Source organism: Rhipicephalus sanguineus, chromosome 7 (assembly GCF_013339695.2).
Source record: "Rhipicephalus sanguineus isolate Rsan-2018 chromosome 7, BIME_Rsan_1.4, whole genome shotgun sequence".
In the NCBI taxonomy this organism is placed as follows: domain Eukaryota; kingdom Metazoa; phylum Arthropoda; class Arachnida; order Ixodida; family Ixodidae; genus Rhipicephalus; species Rhipicephalus sanguineus.
The window spans coordinates 15,735,760-15,751,570 of NC_051182.1; the positions used below are offsets into that span (position 1 = coordinate 15,735,760).

At 45.3% G+C, this 15,811-nt stretch overlaps 1 protein-coding gene across 1 annotated transcript in view; it reads left to right on the forward strand.

Moving 5' to 3' along the window:
• Positions 1-15,101, forward strand: part of LOC119399310 (alpha-N-acetylgalactosaminide alpha-2,6-sialyltransferase 6) — a 72,534-nt gene extending 57,433 nt beyond the window's left edge. The window contains exons 5-7 of the mRNA XM_037666128.2: positions 3,369-3,587; positions 5,676-5,789; positions 13,458-15,101. Coding sequence (XP_037522056.1) covers positions 3,369-3,587; positions 5,676-5,789; positions 13,458-13,692 — 568 coding nt within the window. The 3' untranslated portion in view covers positions 13,693-15,101. The remainder of the gene's footprint in view (positions 1-3,368; positions 3,588-5,675; positions 5,790-13,457) is intronic.
• Positions 15,102-15,811: the final 710 nt, after the last annotated feature.

The following is a 15,811-nucleotide window of genomic DNA, read 5'->3' on the forward strand; positions in this document are numbered from 1 at the left end:
TCAGAAAGGACACAGGACGGAGCGCTTACTAGGAACTGAAAATTTATTTTGGAAAGAACAATCTTATATATGCATAACATGCATCCTCGTCACCACACACCACCCTTGTTATCACAGAGTGAATCAACAAAACACCACTTCGATAACCCATCGCATACATCAAGTAAACACGTGTTAAGCCCTTCCCCCCCCCCCCTCCAAACAAGAAAAAATAAGAAAAAATTTGCACTGGTTCATGTCATATCTAAAAAAGCAAACTCAGAATCGGTTAGCAGAACAGACGCCTGGCTAACACACATCTCACCTCCTTTCTTAATTCGAAATGCTTCAATTATCTCTCTTGTCGTTCGCTTTCTGTGCATATCAATTATCTCTGTGTCACAAAGTTTTGGCTGGCAGGTGCACTCTTTGCAGTGCATCGCCAAGTGCGAGTACGGGGCCCCCTTTAGTGAACTCTCATGCTCGCGAAGGCGTACATTCAGGCAACGTCCTGTTTGACCCACGTATTCCTTTCCACATGTGAAAGGAATACCGTAGACTACTTCTTTTTTGCACTCAACAAACCTCCTGCCATGTTTAATTTGACATCCATCCGTTTTTCCCTGCTTTTCTTTGTGGCCAACCTTTCCACTGCCGGGCAAATCTTAGACAATCTGTTTTTGGCTGAAAAAACAACCCGCACCCCATACCTTGAAGCAACTTTTTTCAACCGATGCGAGACGTTATGCAGATACGGGATAACCACTAATCGCTCTTTGCCGCCCCCGACTTGCTTGTCTTCTTCACTAGCGCTGCTTATTGTTTTCTTTACTTCTCGGCGATTCTTTTCACAAGCCAAGAGGAGACACTCGTCTGGATACCCAGCTCCCCTTAAGCGCTTAATCTGTTCGGAAACACTTTCATTTATCGAATGTACACATGATTTTGTGAGGGCGGATTTTATGCATGAAGTGGCGATCCCGTTCTTAACTATCTTTGAATGAGCTGAATGATAGCTGAGCAAAGGTTTTACTGATCTGGGGCGATACATCCAACACGTGTGAAAGGAACAAAACTTAATTTCAAGGTCCAGAAACTGAATACGTCGTTCTCTTGGCACTTCAAAGGTATACTGTAAGCCACACCCAATTTTCTTGAAAGTTTTCAAAACATTCACTAGCGTGCCTGTGCGCGGATTGTCTTTTACCAAAACAAGGTAGTCCACGAATCTGAACAGAGCGCAGAGACGTGGCCACGTCTCTGCGCTCTGTCTTTGTTTTCTGCCGCTCTGCTGTTTTCCGATTTTCGACGTTTTGTCGCTTCTTTTGTAGTTAACTAAGTATGTACCAACTTGCCCAACAAGCAACTCTCCTGATACTGAGGGGAGCAGCGCAAAAAACGGGACGGAGAAAGATTGAACACACGACACAGCGCTTGTGTCGTGTGTTCAATCTTTCTCCGTCCCGTTTTTTGCGCTGTTCCCCTCAGTATCATGTACCAACTGGCCCTTCAAGAAACCCTTCTGCAATGTGTCATAGCCTGCTGTTCGCTGACTAATTGCTATGAAATTAATTCTGCCGGAGTTTGGTCCATGATATTGTCACGTGGTCGCGACGTTGATGAAGGCAACAGTCGTCGTGTCCAACATGAAACTTTGTTTGTCCGTAGTTGTGGTCGGGAAACGGTAAGTCAAACTGCAAGCAAGCAATGCACTTGTACTGACGGTCGGCCGTCGATAATCTGATTTGCAGTAATGCGCGTCGGCATCGAACATTCGAGCCTTATCACTGCTGGTCGCGTTAGTTTCAGAATAATCTCAACTGTTCGTCTTTTCGCGCTCAAGCCTCTAAGAAGATTCTAAAATAATCTGAAAGGTTCCCAGCCATTAGGGCGCGGTTCGCGCAAGGCAGCGGCTGGGCGTGCAACGCACTAGTTACAAAAGAAGCGTGCTTGGCAATATTGACTTTTCACGGTATACTTCTATAACACTTCTATCACACTTCTATCACACTTCTATCACGCGTAAATCATTTGGTTATTTTGCATAAGCGCAGTGTAAAAGCCGCAATTTTCTGTTCTCTTCCGACGTCGTTCTCAATGCGACCAAGGCGCCAGACTTGCATGTTTAATCACGTGCTGTGCACCCTCCCTTATTACGTGCCACCACCGCCACGCGCACGTGACGATAGTTCTATCGCAGCGAAAATAACCGGCAACTGATAGTTCGTCCATCGCGATGTAGCAAGCGAGTTTTGTGCGAGCATACCGACCGTGGCTGAAAGCTCTTCGCGTTCAATGGCTTCCGCCATGTTCGAGTTTTGTGACATTGCGCGCGCGGTGCATCGAGTCAAAACGCAGCTGCTGAGTGCCGGATCCGCATGCGGACAAAACCGTGGCAGCGATGCGGACAGCGCCGCCGCTTTTTCGTTGTCTGCGAACGCCGTTTGCGCTCTTTTGCGTCGCACATTTGCAGCGCTTCGTGCTCAGCGCGCTTCGAGGATCGTCCGAATTAACCGACCAAATATGACCGAATTAACGAACGGTTGATGCCATTAAGCAATGCATGAACTGGCCGAGACCAGGAAACACGTCCGAATTTTCAGAATTAGCGAGGGTCGAATTAACGAGCTTTTACTGTATAAGCAGTAGTAGCAGAAATATATTACGTGAATTTTCCTAATGGTCAGCACGGAACACTATTGGTAGGACTAGAAAACAAAGGTTTTTCGGCACTACGCTCGGGAATTTATAAGGCGAGTTTCTCAGCTGGATCAATCGACTAGCTTTGTTTGTTTTTTTTTTGGTCTTGTCGGCTAGCTGATAATTTGTACCATTACATGTCGGTCGTGCATTTGTTTCGTCGTGCTTAAAAATGAGCCTCATTCTATCAAAAATCTTCCTTGGAATGCCGAGTTGTTTAGGACTTTCGCCACTGAGATGATTCCAAGTTTGCCACACTTTTCGTCGAGGAGAGAATATTGCGCTGGTAATTACGTTCTCGGAGTAAATGTGCTACGTTCAAATATTAATAATAATTATTATATAATTGTTAGGCTTTACGTCCCAAAACGACGATATCGTTATGATGGACGCCGTAGTGGATGCTTCTGGAAGTTTTTGACCATCTGGTGCTCTTAAATCGAAGCACACGGGCCTCTGCTAGCATTTCACCTCGGTCGAAATGCGACCGCCTTTGCAGGGATTGAACCCGCGTGCTTCGATTCAGCAGCCGAGCACCGTAACCGCTGAGCTACCGCGGCGGCTAAATATCGTTTCTTATTTACAAGTTTCGTACGTACACTGCTTCATACAGAATAGGCTTCCCTCAATTAGCATTGCATCCAAGACCTCGTAGCGGGATTTCAACAAAGCACATCTTTGTGCCGCAGGCTCCTCGAACTATTGAAGGGTCCACAGCGAGAGAAGCGGCTGTCCAACGGCCCTCTCGCATCTGATCACGTCTTGGTGTTCGGCACGCCCAAGAAAGCCACTCCTGCGTCGCTGCGAACACGTCTGGAAAGTAACGGGGGACCGCACCTGCTGAGCCTGCGCAGAAGCGCTGAGCACGCTGCAGCAAAGAGCCTAGCGCAGCACGCCAGTATCCTAGGGTGAGCTTACAATTTTGCCTACATTTTGTTCGTGTTTGTTGGCCATGAAACATGTTCAAGTGGTGATCAGTTTTCTGCTACACAGCTTAACTATACTGGCATCCGATTTTAAAATCAATACGTTCTATGCTCTGCGTATTAGTGTAGGAAAAGCTACTCATTCAACCGAGAGTGCCGAAAGGTGGCGAGGCAGTAAGTTTTTCTTTTTTTCTACTTCCGAAACCTGGAAATGCGTGCGACTCCGTGCTAAGTGTTCAGCAGCGAGCATTGCAGTCTTCGGGTAGCTCTCGATATCTGCCACGAATAAAAAAGAGAGAGAGAGAGAACTCATTCTAAGAATCCTTTCGACTTCTAGAAACTGGCATTCTTTTTTCACGCGACACTGGTTGCAGAAGTCTCGCTATAAATTACTTTATTCCTAAGTTCTTGTGTCAGCTTTCAATGCGTGCCTACTGCTGCTGTTTACGTTATAGAACCGTGCGTTTATTCAAAGACAATATTAAACCTCAGAAGCTGAAACATCTTTGCATGCAGTAAAAGTGTTAAACCAAGTATCGTCAAATGCCGAGCAAGCGCCCTCCCGTTTTCCGGAGATCTGAAATAAGCGCCAGTCACCGAGCAAACGCCCTCCCTCCCCCCCCCGCTCCCGCTTCTCCCTGCGGCCACTTTTTTATCAAGACGAGTATTGCTTGTGCAAAAGGAACCACAAGAATGAGTACACTGAATGCGTATCTAATTGTTGTTTACGAAATTCTGTTGTCATGTGGCCGGTCGTGTATTGGTCAAACCGGTCGCTGCTTCAATGGCTTGACAGTTGACGACGGAGAATAAAAACAGTAAATAAATAAAGCATTTCATTAGAAAAGTAGATCAGCATTTTTTTTATTTTTAGCGGCTCTCCCGCCGCCATTTTGAATTTCGGTCCGGGACCGAGCAAGCGACCGCCCCCCCCCCCCTCGAAATCTGGTGGGCTTATCCTTCAGCGTGGGGTTGGGGGGGGGGGGGGGTCCCTTGCTCGGCATTTTACGGTACGTGTTTTAGAGTAGCGCATATGGACATGCATACGACTAAGCACAGGCGTGCGCACGAGAGGGGGTGCGGCCGCCCCCTAGTCACCTAAGGGGGGGGGGCAAGGTTTGCCCCATACTTGACTTAATAGGGTCTTACAAAGAGGTAACAGAATAGAAAGGTGGGCGAGTTGGTGTATATTCATATTTAAAGAAAAGCGGCGCACAAAAAGACGGAGACAAAGAAGAGAACCACACACAGCGCTGTGTGTGGTTCTCTTCTTTGTCTCCGTCTTTTTGTGCGCCGCTTTTCTTTAAATATGAGTATCTTACAAAGAGGGTTCAACTTAAATTGAGGACGACGCAGCAAGCGATGGAAAGGAAAATGCTAGGTGTAACCTTAAGAGACAGGAAAAGAGCAGAGTGGGTCAGGGGACAAACGGGGGTTAAGGATATCATAGTTGCAATCAAGAAGAAGAAATGGATGTGGGCCGGGCACGTAGCACGTCGGCAGGATAACCGGTGGTCATTAAGGGTAACTGACTGGATTCCAAGAGATGGCAAACGCGTGAGGGGGAGACAGAAAATTAGGTGGGTAGATGAGATTAAGAAGTTTGTAGGTATAACGTGGCAGCAGAAAGCACAGGACCGGGTTGATTGGCGGAACATGGGAGAGGCCTTTGCCCTGCAGTGGGCGTAGACAGGCTGATGATGATGATGACCTAATAGGGAGGCGGGGAGGCGCTGCGACAACCCCCCTTCCCCCCCCCCCCCTGCGCACGCGTATGCTACTCCGGTTTTGGAGTAGTACGCATTGCTTTGTACACACCCGGTGAATGAAATTACTATGTACACACCTGAGGCATGAAATTAATATATAATTATTGTTTAAACTGAAAAATTTCTTTACGCTGTACGCACCTACTGCTGCTGGATTTTTGAATAGAAATACTGGCACCTTGGCACGTTCCCTATCGATGCAGTAAAATTATGTTGGCACAGAGATAGCCTCGGTGCAAACGGCACGAAATGTGCGTGGCCGAGTCGTAACTGGCAGTACACTGAAGTCTTCTACCTCCAGTTACCAACTGTCCGGAGCGGAGCCTTCTACCCTGTGGCACGCCATCAAGCTCGTTGAGACGATAGGCTGCCAGTCCCTCAAGGTGTTCGGAGTCCCTGAGCCTAAGATATGCAAGTGAGTGGCCGCTTCTTTCCATCTACGTTATGTAAACAGCGCTGGCCGAATTCGTCTGTAGCCTAGCCTTCGCGTATGGCACACGTTCTGCGTAAAGTATGTCTGCAATGGAATAATCGGCCTGAACTTCTTTTGTTAGCAATCTGCTTGATATCGTCTCATTTCAATGAGCGTCGTTAATTTCTGCGCCGTCCATCCGTACCACTACAGCGCTCACCTTCCTTCAGATTTTATTAATAATAATAATATCTGGTGTTTAACGTCCCAAAACCACCATATGATTATGAGAGACGCCGTAGTGGAGGGCTCCGGAAATTTTGACCACCTGGGGTTCTTTAACGTGCACCTAAATATAAGTACACGGGCCTCAGACATTTTCGCCTCCATCGAAAATGCAGCCGCCGCGGCCGGGATTCGATCCCGCGACCTTCGGGTCAGCAGTCGAGCGCCATAACCACTAGACCACCGTGGCGGGGTTCAGATTTTATTAATGCGCAGTTCCAGCAAGTGTCGCTAGCTGTTGATACGCCAAGACGTTTGCAGTGTCGGACCAGTTTTATCAGGGGCGTAGCCAAGGGGGGGGGGGGGTTGGGAAGGTTCAACCCCCCCCCCCGAAATTTTGCAGTTTTGCTTGCGTATATATACACTCACACATACAAACGCACGCACGAACATACATAAAGTATGGTTGAACCCCCCCGAAAAAAATTTCTGGCTACGCCCCTGAGTTTTATCGTTGCTAAATGCAGTTTATACGTATGAGTATGTGTGTGAAGTAAGTTGGTAACCATTTATTTATTTATTTATTTATTTATTTATTAACGATGCGCGTGATAAAATTGAAAACTATCGTCCAATATCAATTGTGCCTTCTATAGCGCAAATACTAGAAAAGCATTTACTGTTAACGATGACAAGCTTTCTCGACCGCCACAACATTTTATCACCCTGTCAGTATGGTTTTCGGCAGGGGAAAAGCACTCAGACGCTATTGGAAGACTTCTCTGATCAGTTGAACGCAGCGTTCGATAACAACAAGGTTGCCTGTGCGCTACTTCTTGACTGCAGCAAGGCTTTCGACAGTGTCCATCATACCTTGGTATTGGATAAACTTTTTCAATTAGGATTTAGGGGTGCTTTCTGGTCTTTGTTGGCAAATTTCCTCCAAGACAGGCGTCAACTAGTATCCGTTGGGCAATCTCGTAGCGCGTTCCAAGCCATCAATACCGGCGTTCCACAAGGATAGATTCTTAGTCCGCTGCTATTCAATGTATTTGTAAATGACCTTCACAGCGCGATACCGGTTTCTCTAAATCAATACGCCGACGACACTGTGATCTTGACGTCTGCTAACAACTTCTATGAGGCGATTACTCTTCTGCAGTCAGCTGCCACTAAAGCCATGGATTGGTTTCGTGACAAACTTATTAATATAAATTTGTCTAAAACTAATTTAATCTGCTTCCATAATCCGTTGAAGAAAGTAACCCTTGACTATCCTTTCATTTTGCATTGTTCGAATTGTTCATCCTGCTCTTGTAGGCCATTACAGTATTCATCTGTTGTGAAGTACCTTGGCTTATACATTGATAGCGACCTTTCCTGCAATAGTCATCTTGCCTATATTTGCAAAAGACTTCGCGCTGTGTCTTGTCTACTATATAATATAAGATACTACATGCCGTTTTCAGTACTTAAAATGATAACACAGGCTTTAGGCTAGAGTATACTGCGTTATGGAATAACCATTTACGGGCACTGTGCTGTCCGATGGCACAATAGATTAAACAGAATATTACGTTCGATCTTAAAAAATATTTCTTATGACTTGTACATGAACTCAGAGGGAGACATTTTCAAAGTGCTCCTAATGCCGAACTTCAATGATCTCTTAATTCAAACGATTGTTTTAAAACATTTCTGTTCCAAAGAATTCCTGGTTCCATATGTCCCTTCCCGTTCTCTAAGGCCTAAAGTCCGTTACTGGAGACCGCGGTGTTCAACAAGGTATGGAACTAGAATACGAGCCCGTTATTATTTCAATGTGCTACCCCCCAGCATTTTTCGCATAAAAACAAAATACAAATTAAAGAAACTGCTACGGCGTATCTGTCGATAATTTTAATGCATGTCATGTCTGGTGTTATCTCATATGTACTCATTTGCAAGCATGCTACTGAACAGTCATCTAGTGTGGTACCTTGCTTGAGAAACTTTCGCTGTATTTATGTTTTTTGTTCACTCTCAATTTCTGTAATTGTTATATATTGCTAATAAGTATCGCTTGTATGCCCTGTTGCTTCTAATCTAATGTGCACGTTGTTTTTTTGTCCTATCATCGCTCTTATGCCATGTACTACAACCTTGTAACGCGTTCGGTTTGTTTCGCTGTCTGCCAGGCTCTGCCACTCAAGCCACCAATTGGCTTTGGCAGGCCTAGCCACATGTACTGCTTTATTTGAAGAAATAAAAGGCATTATTATTATTATTATATTATTATTATTATTATTATTATTATTATTATTATTATTATTATTATTATTATTATTATTATTATTATTATTATTATTATTCTCCGTTTGGTTATACAGGCAGTCTACTCTCAGGGGTGGAAGAGCTGCGCCATTTGCGCCACGCTGCGCCAATCCGCTGCTGCTGCGCCATCCTGCTCCAAAACGCAATATTGCGCCGAAACAGCTCCCAAACGGTCTTTGGTGCACGGCCTCCGCGATGGGCTCCGGTGCGCTGCCGGAACCAATCACCGAGGCTACGTTTGGTGCCTTCATGTGCCGCTGTCATCCGTGTCATGGCGCGCCTATGCGAGCTCATATCATCATCACATCACTTGGCGCGCTCTCGTGACGTCGTCGAAGGCGCAAAAAAGCTAGCGAGCCTTTACAGGAGCTAGCTACAAGAAAGCAACGTTTTTAGATTCAAGAAAGTGAGTTGTCCGGCCATATTTCGACGGCGCCGGCGGCAACGGAGTTTTTTGGCGCGCTGCGCGCATGAGGCGGTTGCTGTCATCGTGCCCTGGGATTGCGAACATTTATCAAATTCCCACAGCGCCTTCATAGGAATTAGTGGGGGGCAATTACATAAAATACGTAATACAAAGTACTGGTTACATGGAGAAAACCACAACATGATCATAACTATACTGTTACGTCACACCGTCGTCATGCCCATACAACAACATCATGGAGCGCATGGACAAATGCGGCATTCGAACTTATCTTGACAGTGTCACTGGGTAGCCGATTCTAGGCGCTAACTGTATTGGGAAAAAATGATTTGTTATACTCACCGCTTTTACAGAATATTTCTTTCACTTTTAGATCGTCATCCACTGTCGCAAACACGTAATCAGGACCATGCAAATATATCGTCCGACCAATCCCTGTTCGTGAATGGTAGATGTCGTGGTATAATTTCAATTTATGAGTGAACCGTCGCTTTTGAAGGCTCCCATCCAATTAATTTTTTCGCCTCAGATACACTGAATTGCCTTGAATAATTTTGAAATACAAACCGCACGGCTCTACTCTGTATTCTTTCCAGCTTGTCTATGTTCGTTTGTGCTCAGTAAACCCAAACGGAACTGGCATGTTGAAGAATTGATCGTACACTGCAAAGATAAAGTAGAGCCCTTGCTTTTACCGGAAATTGTTTAGCGTTTCTTTTCAGATACCCTAGCACAGGAGATGTTTTTCCAGTAACGTGATCGATATGTCTTGTCCATGATAAATCGGTGGTAAAAAACACTTCCAAATAATTAAACTAGCGCACAGACTGTAGTTGTAGTTGTAAAAATTCAGTTGGAAGTCAGCGCTTGTCCCGTCTTTTTCCTGTCCGCCGTGTGTTCTTTTCGTGCTGTTAACCTTAAGTATGCACAACCAACTAGCCCAGTCAGCCACTTTATTACCTGTAGTTGTATTGCGTTAATGTTATAACTAATCGCAAATTGTTTAGTTGTTATTTTAGAAAAACACATAAGCACTGTCTTTTTTTTTTTTAACTTTAAGTTTCATATGCCAATCGATGCACCACTGTGAAATCCGATCTATATCACCTTGCAAAATTACACAATCATTTTTGCCATTAACTACTCTGTACAACACACGATCATCTGTAAACATGCGTACAGAAGAATCGATATTATCACTGATATTGTTCACATAAATCAAAAAGAGCAAAGGGCTAAGTACCGATCTTTGCGGCACTCCTGACGTAACGTCAGCCTTACCCGATTTTTCACCCCTAATTACAACTCTTAAGCGCCTAAACAGCAAATAATTCTTAATCCAATTAATTACAGCACTGTCAATACCATACCATGAGGACTTTTCAATTAATGCGTCTTGGTGTACAACGTCGAATCCCATATGGAAATCAAGAAATATGCTGTCTATCGTACCACCTTTGTCCAATGCACTCGACAGGTCATGAGTCTGTTAGTTGCGTGACACAGGAAAATTCACACCGGAAGCCATGCTGGCAGTTGGTTAGTAAGGAGTTCTCATTTAAATGTTTCATTACACTTCAGAAAAGTACATGTTCCAGCAATTTGCAAACCGTACGGACTAACGACACGGGACGGTAGTTTAAAACCGAATTACGCGGTCCAGATTTGGAAACCGGTACAATATGCGTATTTTTCCAATCGGGAAGTTTTTAGAAAGGTTCCTCTATCGATTTAGTGAAAAGTAGGCATCAAGAAATTGAGTGCGCACATAATTTCTATAAAACATTCGGTACTTCGTCCGGACTATTGCAGGATTTCATTTTTTTAGAAAGACTTCGATTCCGTTCAGACTAAGCTCAACCTTCTCCATAGAAAAACCAAAAAGTGTTGTGGGATCCTTTGCGAGTCTTTGCGCATGGCTAGCAAATACCTACTTAAAAAAAGAGATAAAGTGTTCAGCTTTCTCACGGTGGTTATTCTCAAACGTGCCGTTGTCATCAATAGTCGGTATTGTTGGATCGTCTTTTCCATTTTTTTTGAAGACTTGGCACAATTCTGTTGGGCGATCTTTTATTCTCAATTCTAGGGTTTCAAAGTAATTGGTCCTTGCTTTTTTTTTATCACGTCATTCATTGTAGCCGTAAGCGTCTGCAATTTCTCTTTCGCCTCTCCGTTCGGTCTCTTCTTAAATTTATTGTGTGCATTCTGCCGCTTGCGAGTTAATCTTTTCACATCTCTTATAAACCAAGGTTTACTTTTGCTGCGTCACGATGCCATGAGAGCATGTGCTGCTGACGTAATTCAATATAAATTTCTCCCGCATATCATCTGACCTATAGTCTCGAGAATGTTGCGGTAATGGTCTTCTCTTATCCCTTCAGTATTACTTATACCGGGGTTTAACGTCCGAAAACCACGATATGATTATGATGGACGCCGTAGTAGAGGGCTGCGGAAACTTCGACCTCCTGGGGTTCTTTAACGTGCACCAAAACCTAAGTACACAGGCCACAAGCATTTTCGCCTCCATCGAAAATGCAGCCGCCGCGGCCGGGATTCGATCCCGCGACCTTCGGGTCAGCAGACGAGCGCCATAACCACTAGACCACCGTGGCGGGGTCCTTCATATTCGCCTACTCATAGCTGTACATTCGTCTTGCTCCAGTATCTGTAACATGACGCAAGTCCAGCTCGTAGAGCACGTCGCTATGATCGCTTATAGCGGGTAACACTAACGTATGTTGGTTCTCATATCGTAAATCAGTAAGTAATAAATCACGCGCATTATTTTCTCTTGTAGGTTGCATTGCAAGTTGGTTAAGCGAGAACACAGCTGCACATCTTTAACACTTAACTTTACTTGAGCCACTAATAATACGAGAATCATTGTGTCCTTGATGCCAGTCAATTTTAGGCATGTTAAAATCACCTCCGAGTATTACGCGATCATCGTTAACTGCCTCAATTTCGTCATTCAAGTGATTCATCACTTTAACCGGACTACTCGGCGGTCTATAAAAGGAACAAACTGACACAGTCTTTCCGTTTTGCAAGCGTAATTTCACCCAGATTGATTCGATTGTTCGTGTTTCTATTTCTAACATTTTGGAACAAGTTTCCCGTTTCACTAATATAAGAACACCTCCACAGTGTCTCTGTCTATCTCTCGGATAAGCCGTAGTCTACAGGGAAAGATATCACTGTCAGTAATTTCGCTGTTCAACCATGACTCGGATCCAAGTACAACAGAAGGATTAGTCGTAGTAATAGGACTAGCGAACTCCTCCACCTTATTCGCAATGCTTCTGCAATTCACAAGTAGTACTTTCACTTTGGCTCTGCTGCTTCGCTTTCAGCCTGATGGTATCACCGAATCCAATGCTTGGTCATAAACGAACGTTTTGTTGTTAAAGAGCAAAGAATCGTACCGTAGGCTAACTTTATCACCTTCTTTGCGGTGCTCTTGGCCGTAGTTCCATAACTTCTTTCTTTTCATACGCACAGCTTCCGAGAAGTGTACCGAGACGCTAATGTTCGTGCCCTTGAAATTTTTTTCTTTGTAGCTGGCAAATTTAACTATTAGGGGGCTGTCTTTTGTTTCGGTTAAAACTTTCATATAGTCGCCGTGCCCTTTCAGTACTAACGTGTTTTATACCGCACAAGTTCCGTCACTCAGCCTTCATAGGCTTGGCCTGAAAGTGTTCTGTCCTGCGCTCTCCACGAATGACGCTGTATATTGATCGTGCACTGTTTTTCATTAAGGCACACTTGATTTCCGGCGAACTTGTTCTTACTCTGTCCCGGTCTTGTATAGCTGCAGCAGCGCCTAGTGGTTTCGGGTAGCTGGTTATATTGAAGGGCGATGTGAAAAGCGAGCAATGATCGGCCTAGGTTTTTTCAATACAGCACTGCCTCGAAATATGCCGCCATGTCTTGTGCTTTGTACTCCGCTTTGTACATCAGGTGCAACACTGTGGAAGCTAGCGAGACTTCTTGCAGTAGATGCATTCACACACACACAGAAAAGAAAACTTGTTCAATGATTTTATCACGCATAATGTGATTTCAATTTTCTTATTTTTAGACTGAGTAATAAATAAGGATGACTTGTGCCTCAGAAATAAACAAACCTCGTTATTTATATGAGTATATGAGTATCAATAAATTGTTCTGGAACTCTTGGCGTCTCTTTGTGTGCGAGTCGTAGCCTCCGCCATTAGTTGCAGTAGCGCGAAGCCGAAGCCAATCGCGCAGGCCACGTTTACAACGACGAAATCCAAGCACGACACGCGAGAATCATTTTTTCTCTAAATAGTTTAGTAAGAGCCGGTTTATGAGTGCTTGATTTGAGCTTTTTTTTAATTCATTAAATTCTATCCTTAGTCTTTCGGCGACGCATAGCCAACAGTTAAAATAAGGCCTGCTATCGAAACCAGACTCCCAGATGATGCCGCCTGTTGGCAGTACGCGAGTAAGTGCTACAAGAGGTTTTCAACTCTGAAGAAAACAAAGAAAGGCAATTAATGAAGTATGTTTCCCTCGCGAACTCCGTGTAAGGCAATGCTCAGTCTGGAGAGTTTCCTGAAGTCCCTCTAATGTTCGGCGTGTTTCGCACAAATAACATTGGATTTGCTGGTTCCCATTAATTCCATTAACCTTATTCATAGTGCAATTGTTCCCAAGCAATTTACCTTTTGATTGTGCAGGCGGCAGCGTAACGAGCCATCGCGTTCCCGTTTCTGGGAATACGCGTCGCCACCTCAGTGCACAGACGGTGTCGACGTGGGCCACAACGAGGACCCGCTGAAACCTGATGCTGGTCAGCTGAGCCTGGTCGACCGCAGGGCGCTGGCTGGGTGGCTGCAGTCTACGCAGAAGCTCGATATTCGATTCTTGTCACCCTCGTGGAGTGATTTCCAACGTGCTTCCGCTGCTACGTGACATGCCTGAGAGTACACTCCTACTCTGGCGTTACGTTCATCTCTGCAGTCGGATGGTTAGTCCTGCGTTGCAGACGACGCATTTGCCAAGATGCTACTACACAGCTCCCAATCCGCAGCGCGCGTCTTGTGCGGCGTTGGACCAAATGACATTGTGGCCCGGATTCCTGCGACATCGAAAGAACACAACTCACATGGCACGCCGACGCCGCCACGTGCTTGATTCATTTTTTTATGTCGCCATCCAGCGCTGCTCCAACAGTGAAACGTCAAGCTTCAAAACAATGTGGTTTTCCAGGAGTTTGTTTTGGCTACCGAAGCAATTATAGACAGTGGTAGTGTCACTGGAAACAGCGTGATTAAGGTGCATCGCAACTAACTTCGGCTTCTCAGAATTTCATGTAGGAGAGTCTCCCCCAAATTAAGGAAACATTGTTCTACTTGGGCGGTAGCAGTAGCGTAGTAGCACAGATTGCCTGCATGATTCTACTTCGCCATCTCTACTGTGAGAAGTACAACGTGTATGCTTTTTTCCCTACCGCAAACACCCATCGTCGCGCATGCCAGCCAGACGTGGACAAATCTTGGTGGAGTGAGTGGTTGTGCTCACATTCTGCAAGACTTACTGCCCCGACTGTGGCCGTCCTGAGTGAAGCATAAATCGCCAGTAAAGTGCTGCTAATTACAGCAACTCTTCTCGACCCACAAAGTATCGAGAGCGAAACACTCTGAGATACTTGCTACCTGCTCGTTCGTTGTACAGATAGAGTTACCAAATACAATAATTCATGTGTCCCTCTTGTGACGTGGGCATACAGTCCAGTAGCCGCACAACAGTGCTTCCATCGGATGAGCCTGTGGGAGTGTACATGAACAATTCTTCATTGTAAAGCCGTGCTTATAAATGAACTTCACGTCATGGTGTTCCTGGCAATACTGAACTGGAAGAATTACAGGGCTCCTGCAACGCCAGCCACTGATTATATACGTTTTATGAATTCGCCAATGAAGCACAGCGCAATTATACAAGGTGGTGATTCCACAACGCCTATTACTGTAAAACACAACACTTGGCTGTGATCTCTCCATTGAAAGCTTAGGTAGTCCACGTTTCTGAGCCTGTAAGGTGCGAGAACTATTGCTGGCAATGGGCTACGCCGGGACAGCAGTCAGTGTACCCGAACACCAAGGCTTTTTCGAAAGCGTGCGGGCTGTGATATTGTTTTAACCATGTTGGTGTGCGCTCTTGTCTTGCCAGCCTCGCTGATGCTCCCAGCTTAATGTTCTGAACCATCGCAGGTGTCACACACTTCCGAGAGCAGCATTTGAAGTGAAGGCGGTTTTGTGTTGTGCTACTTCGGGAAACTTGTTGCTTGTCAAATAAAAGAAAATGCCTGATTATATTGTGAGGGAAACTTCAGTATTGTAGTCAACAGTTCGACGAAAGTTCGTCTGGTCAGGCATTGGATGAGATGATTCGCGGTCACTGACCAAGTCGGATGAGATGATCTGACGTTTCGGAACCGCATACGGGTTCCTTGTTCACTGAGCAGGACTCGAAGTCGTTGTCAGTTATGTAGGCAGAACGTGACGCAACAAGCATGCGTACACGGCAGACATAGTTACTGGTGTCCTGTTCATTGTAGGTGGCGTCGACTGAATGATTAGTGATTCCAGAAGCCGGCGTGACGACACGCTCTTTTCCTTGGCGACGATGGCGGCGTTATCCCAGTCAATGGTATGGTCATGTGCATGCGCATGCTCAGCGGTGGCGTTTGTCATGTGATTGTTTTTAGTCACGTCACGTTGGTGCTCTTTGATGCGCCGAGAAAACTTTCCTGTTTCGCCAATATACATTTCACGGCAATCAGCGCACGGTATCTTACACACGACACCTGGAAACGATTCACTTGGCAGCCTGTCTTTCACATTGACGAGCTGGTTCCGGAGCTTGCTAGTCAGCACGTGAGCAATGCGCAAATCGTATTTTGAAAATACGCGCAAAAGTGCCTCGCTGATACCTGCGACGTAAGGTATGGCCGCACGTGCACAGGTAGCCACGTTGCTCTGTGAGCTGGATTGAAGTATCCGCATCTCAGTTTTCGAGATGAATCGATCAG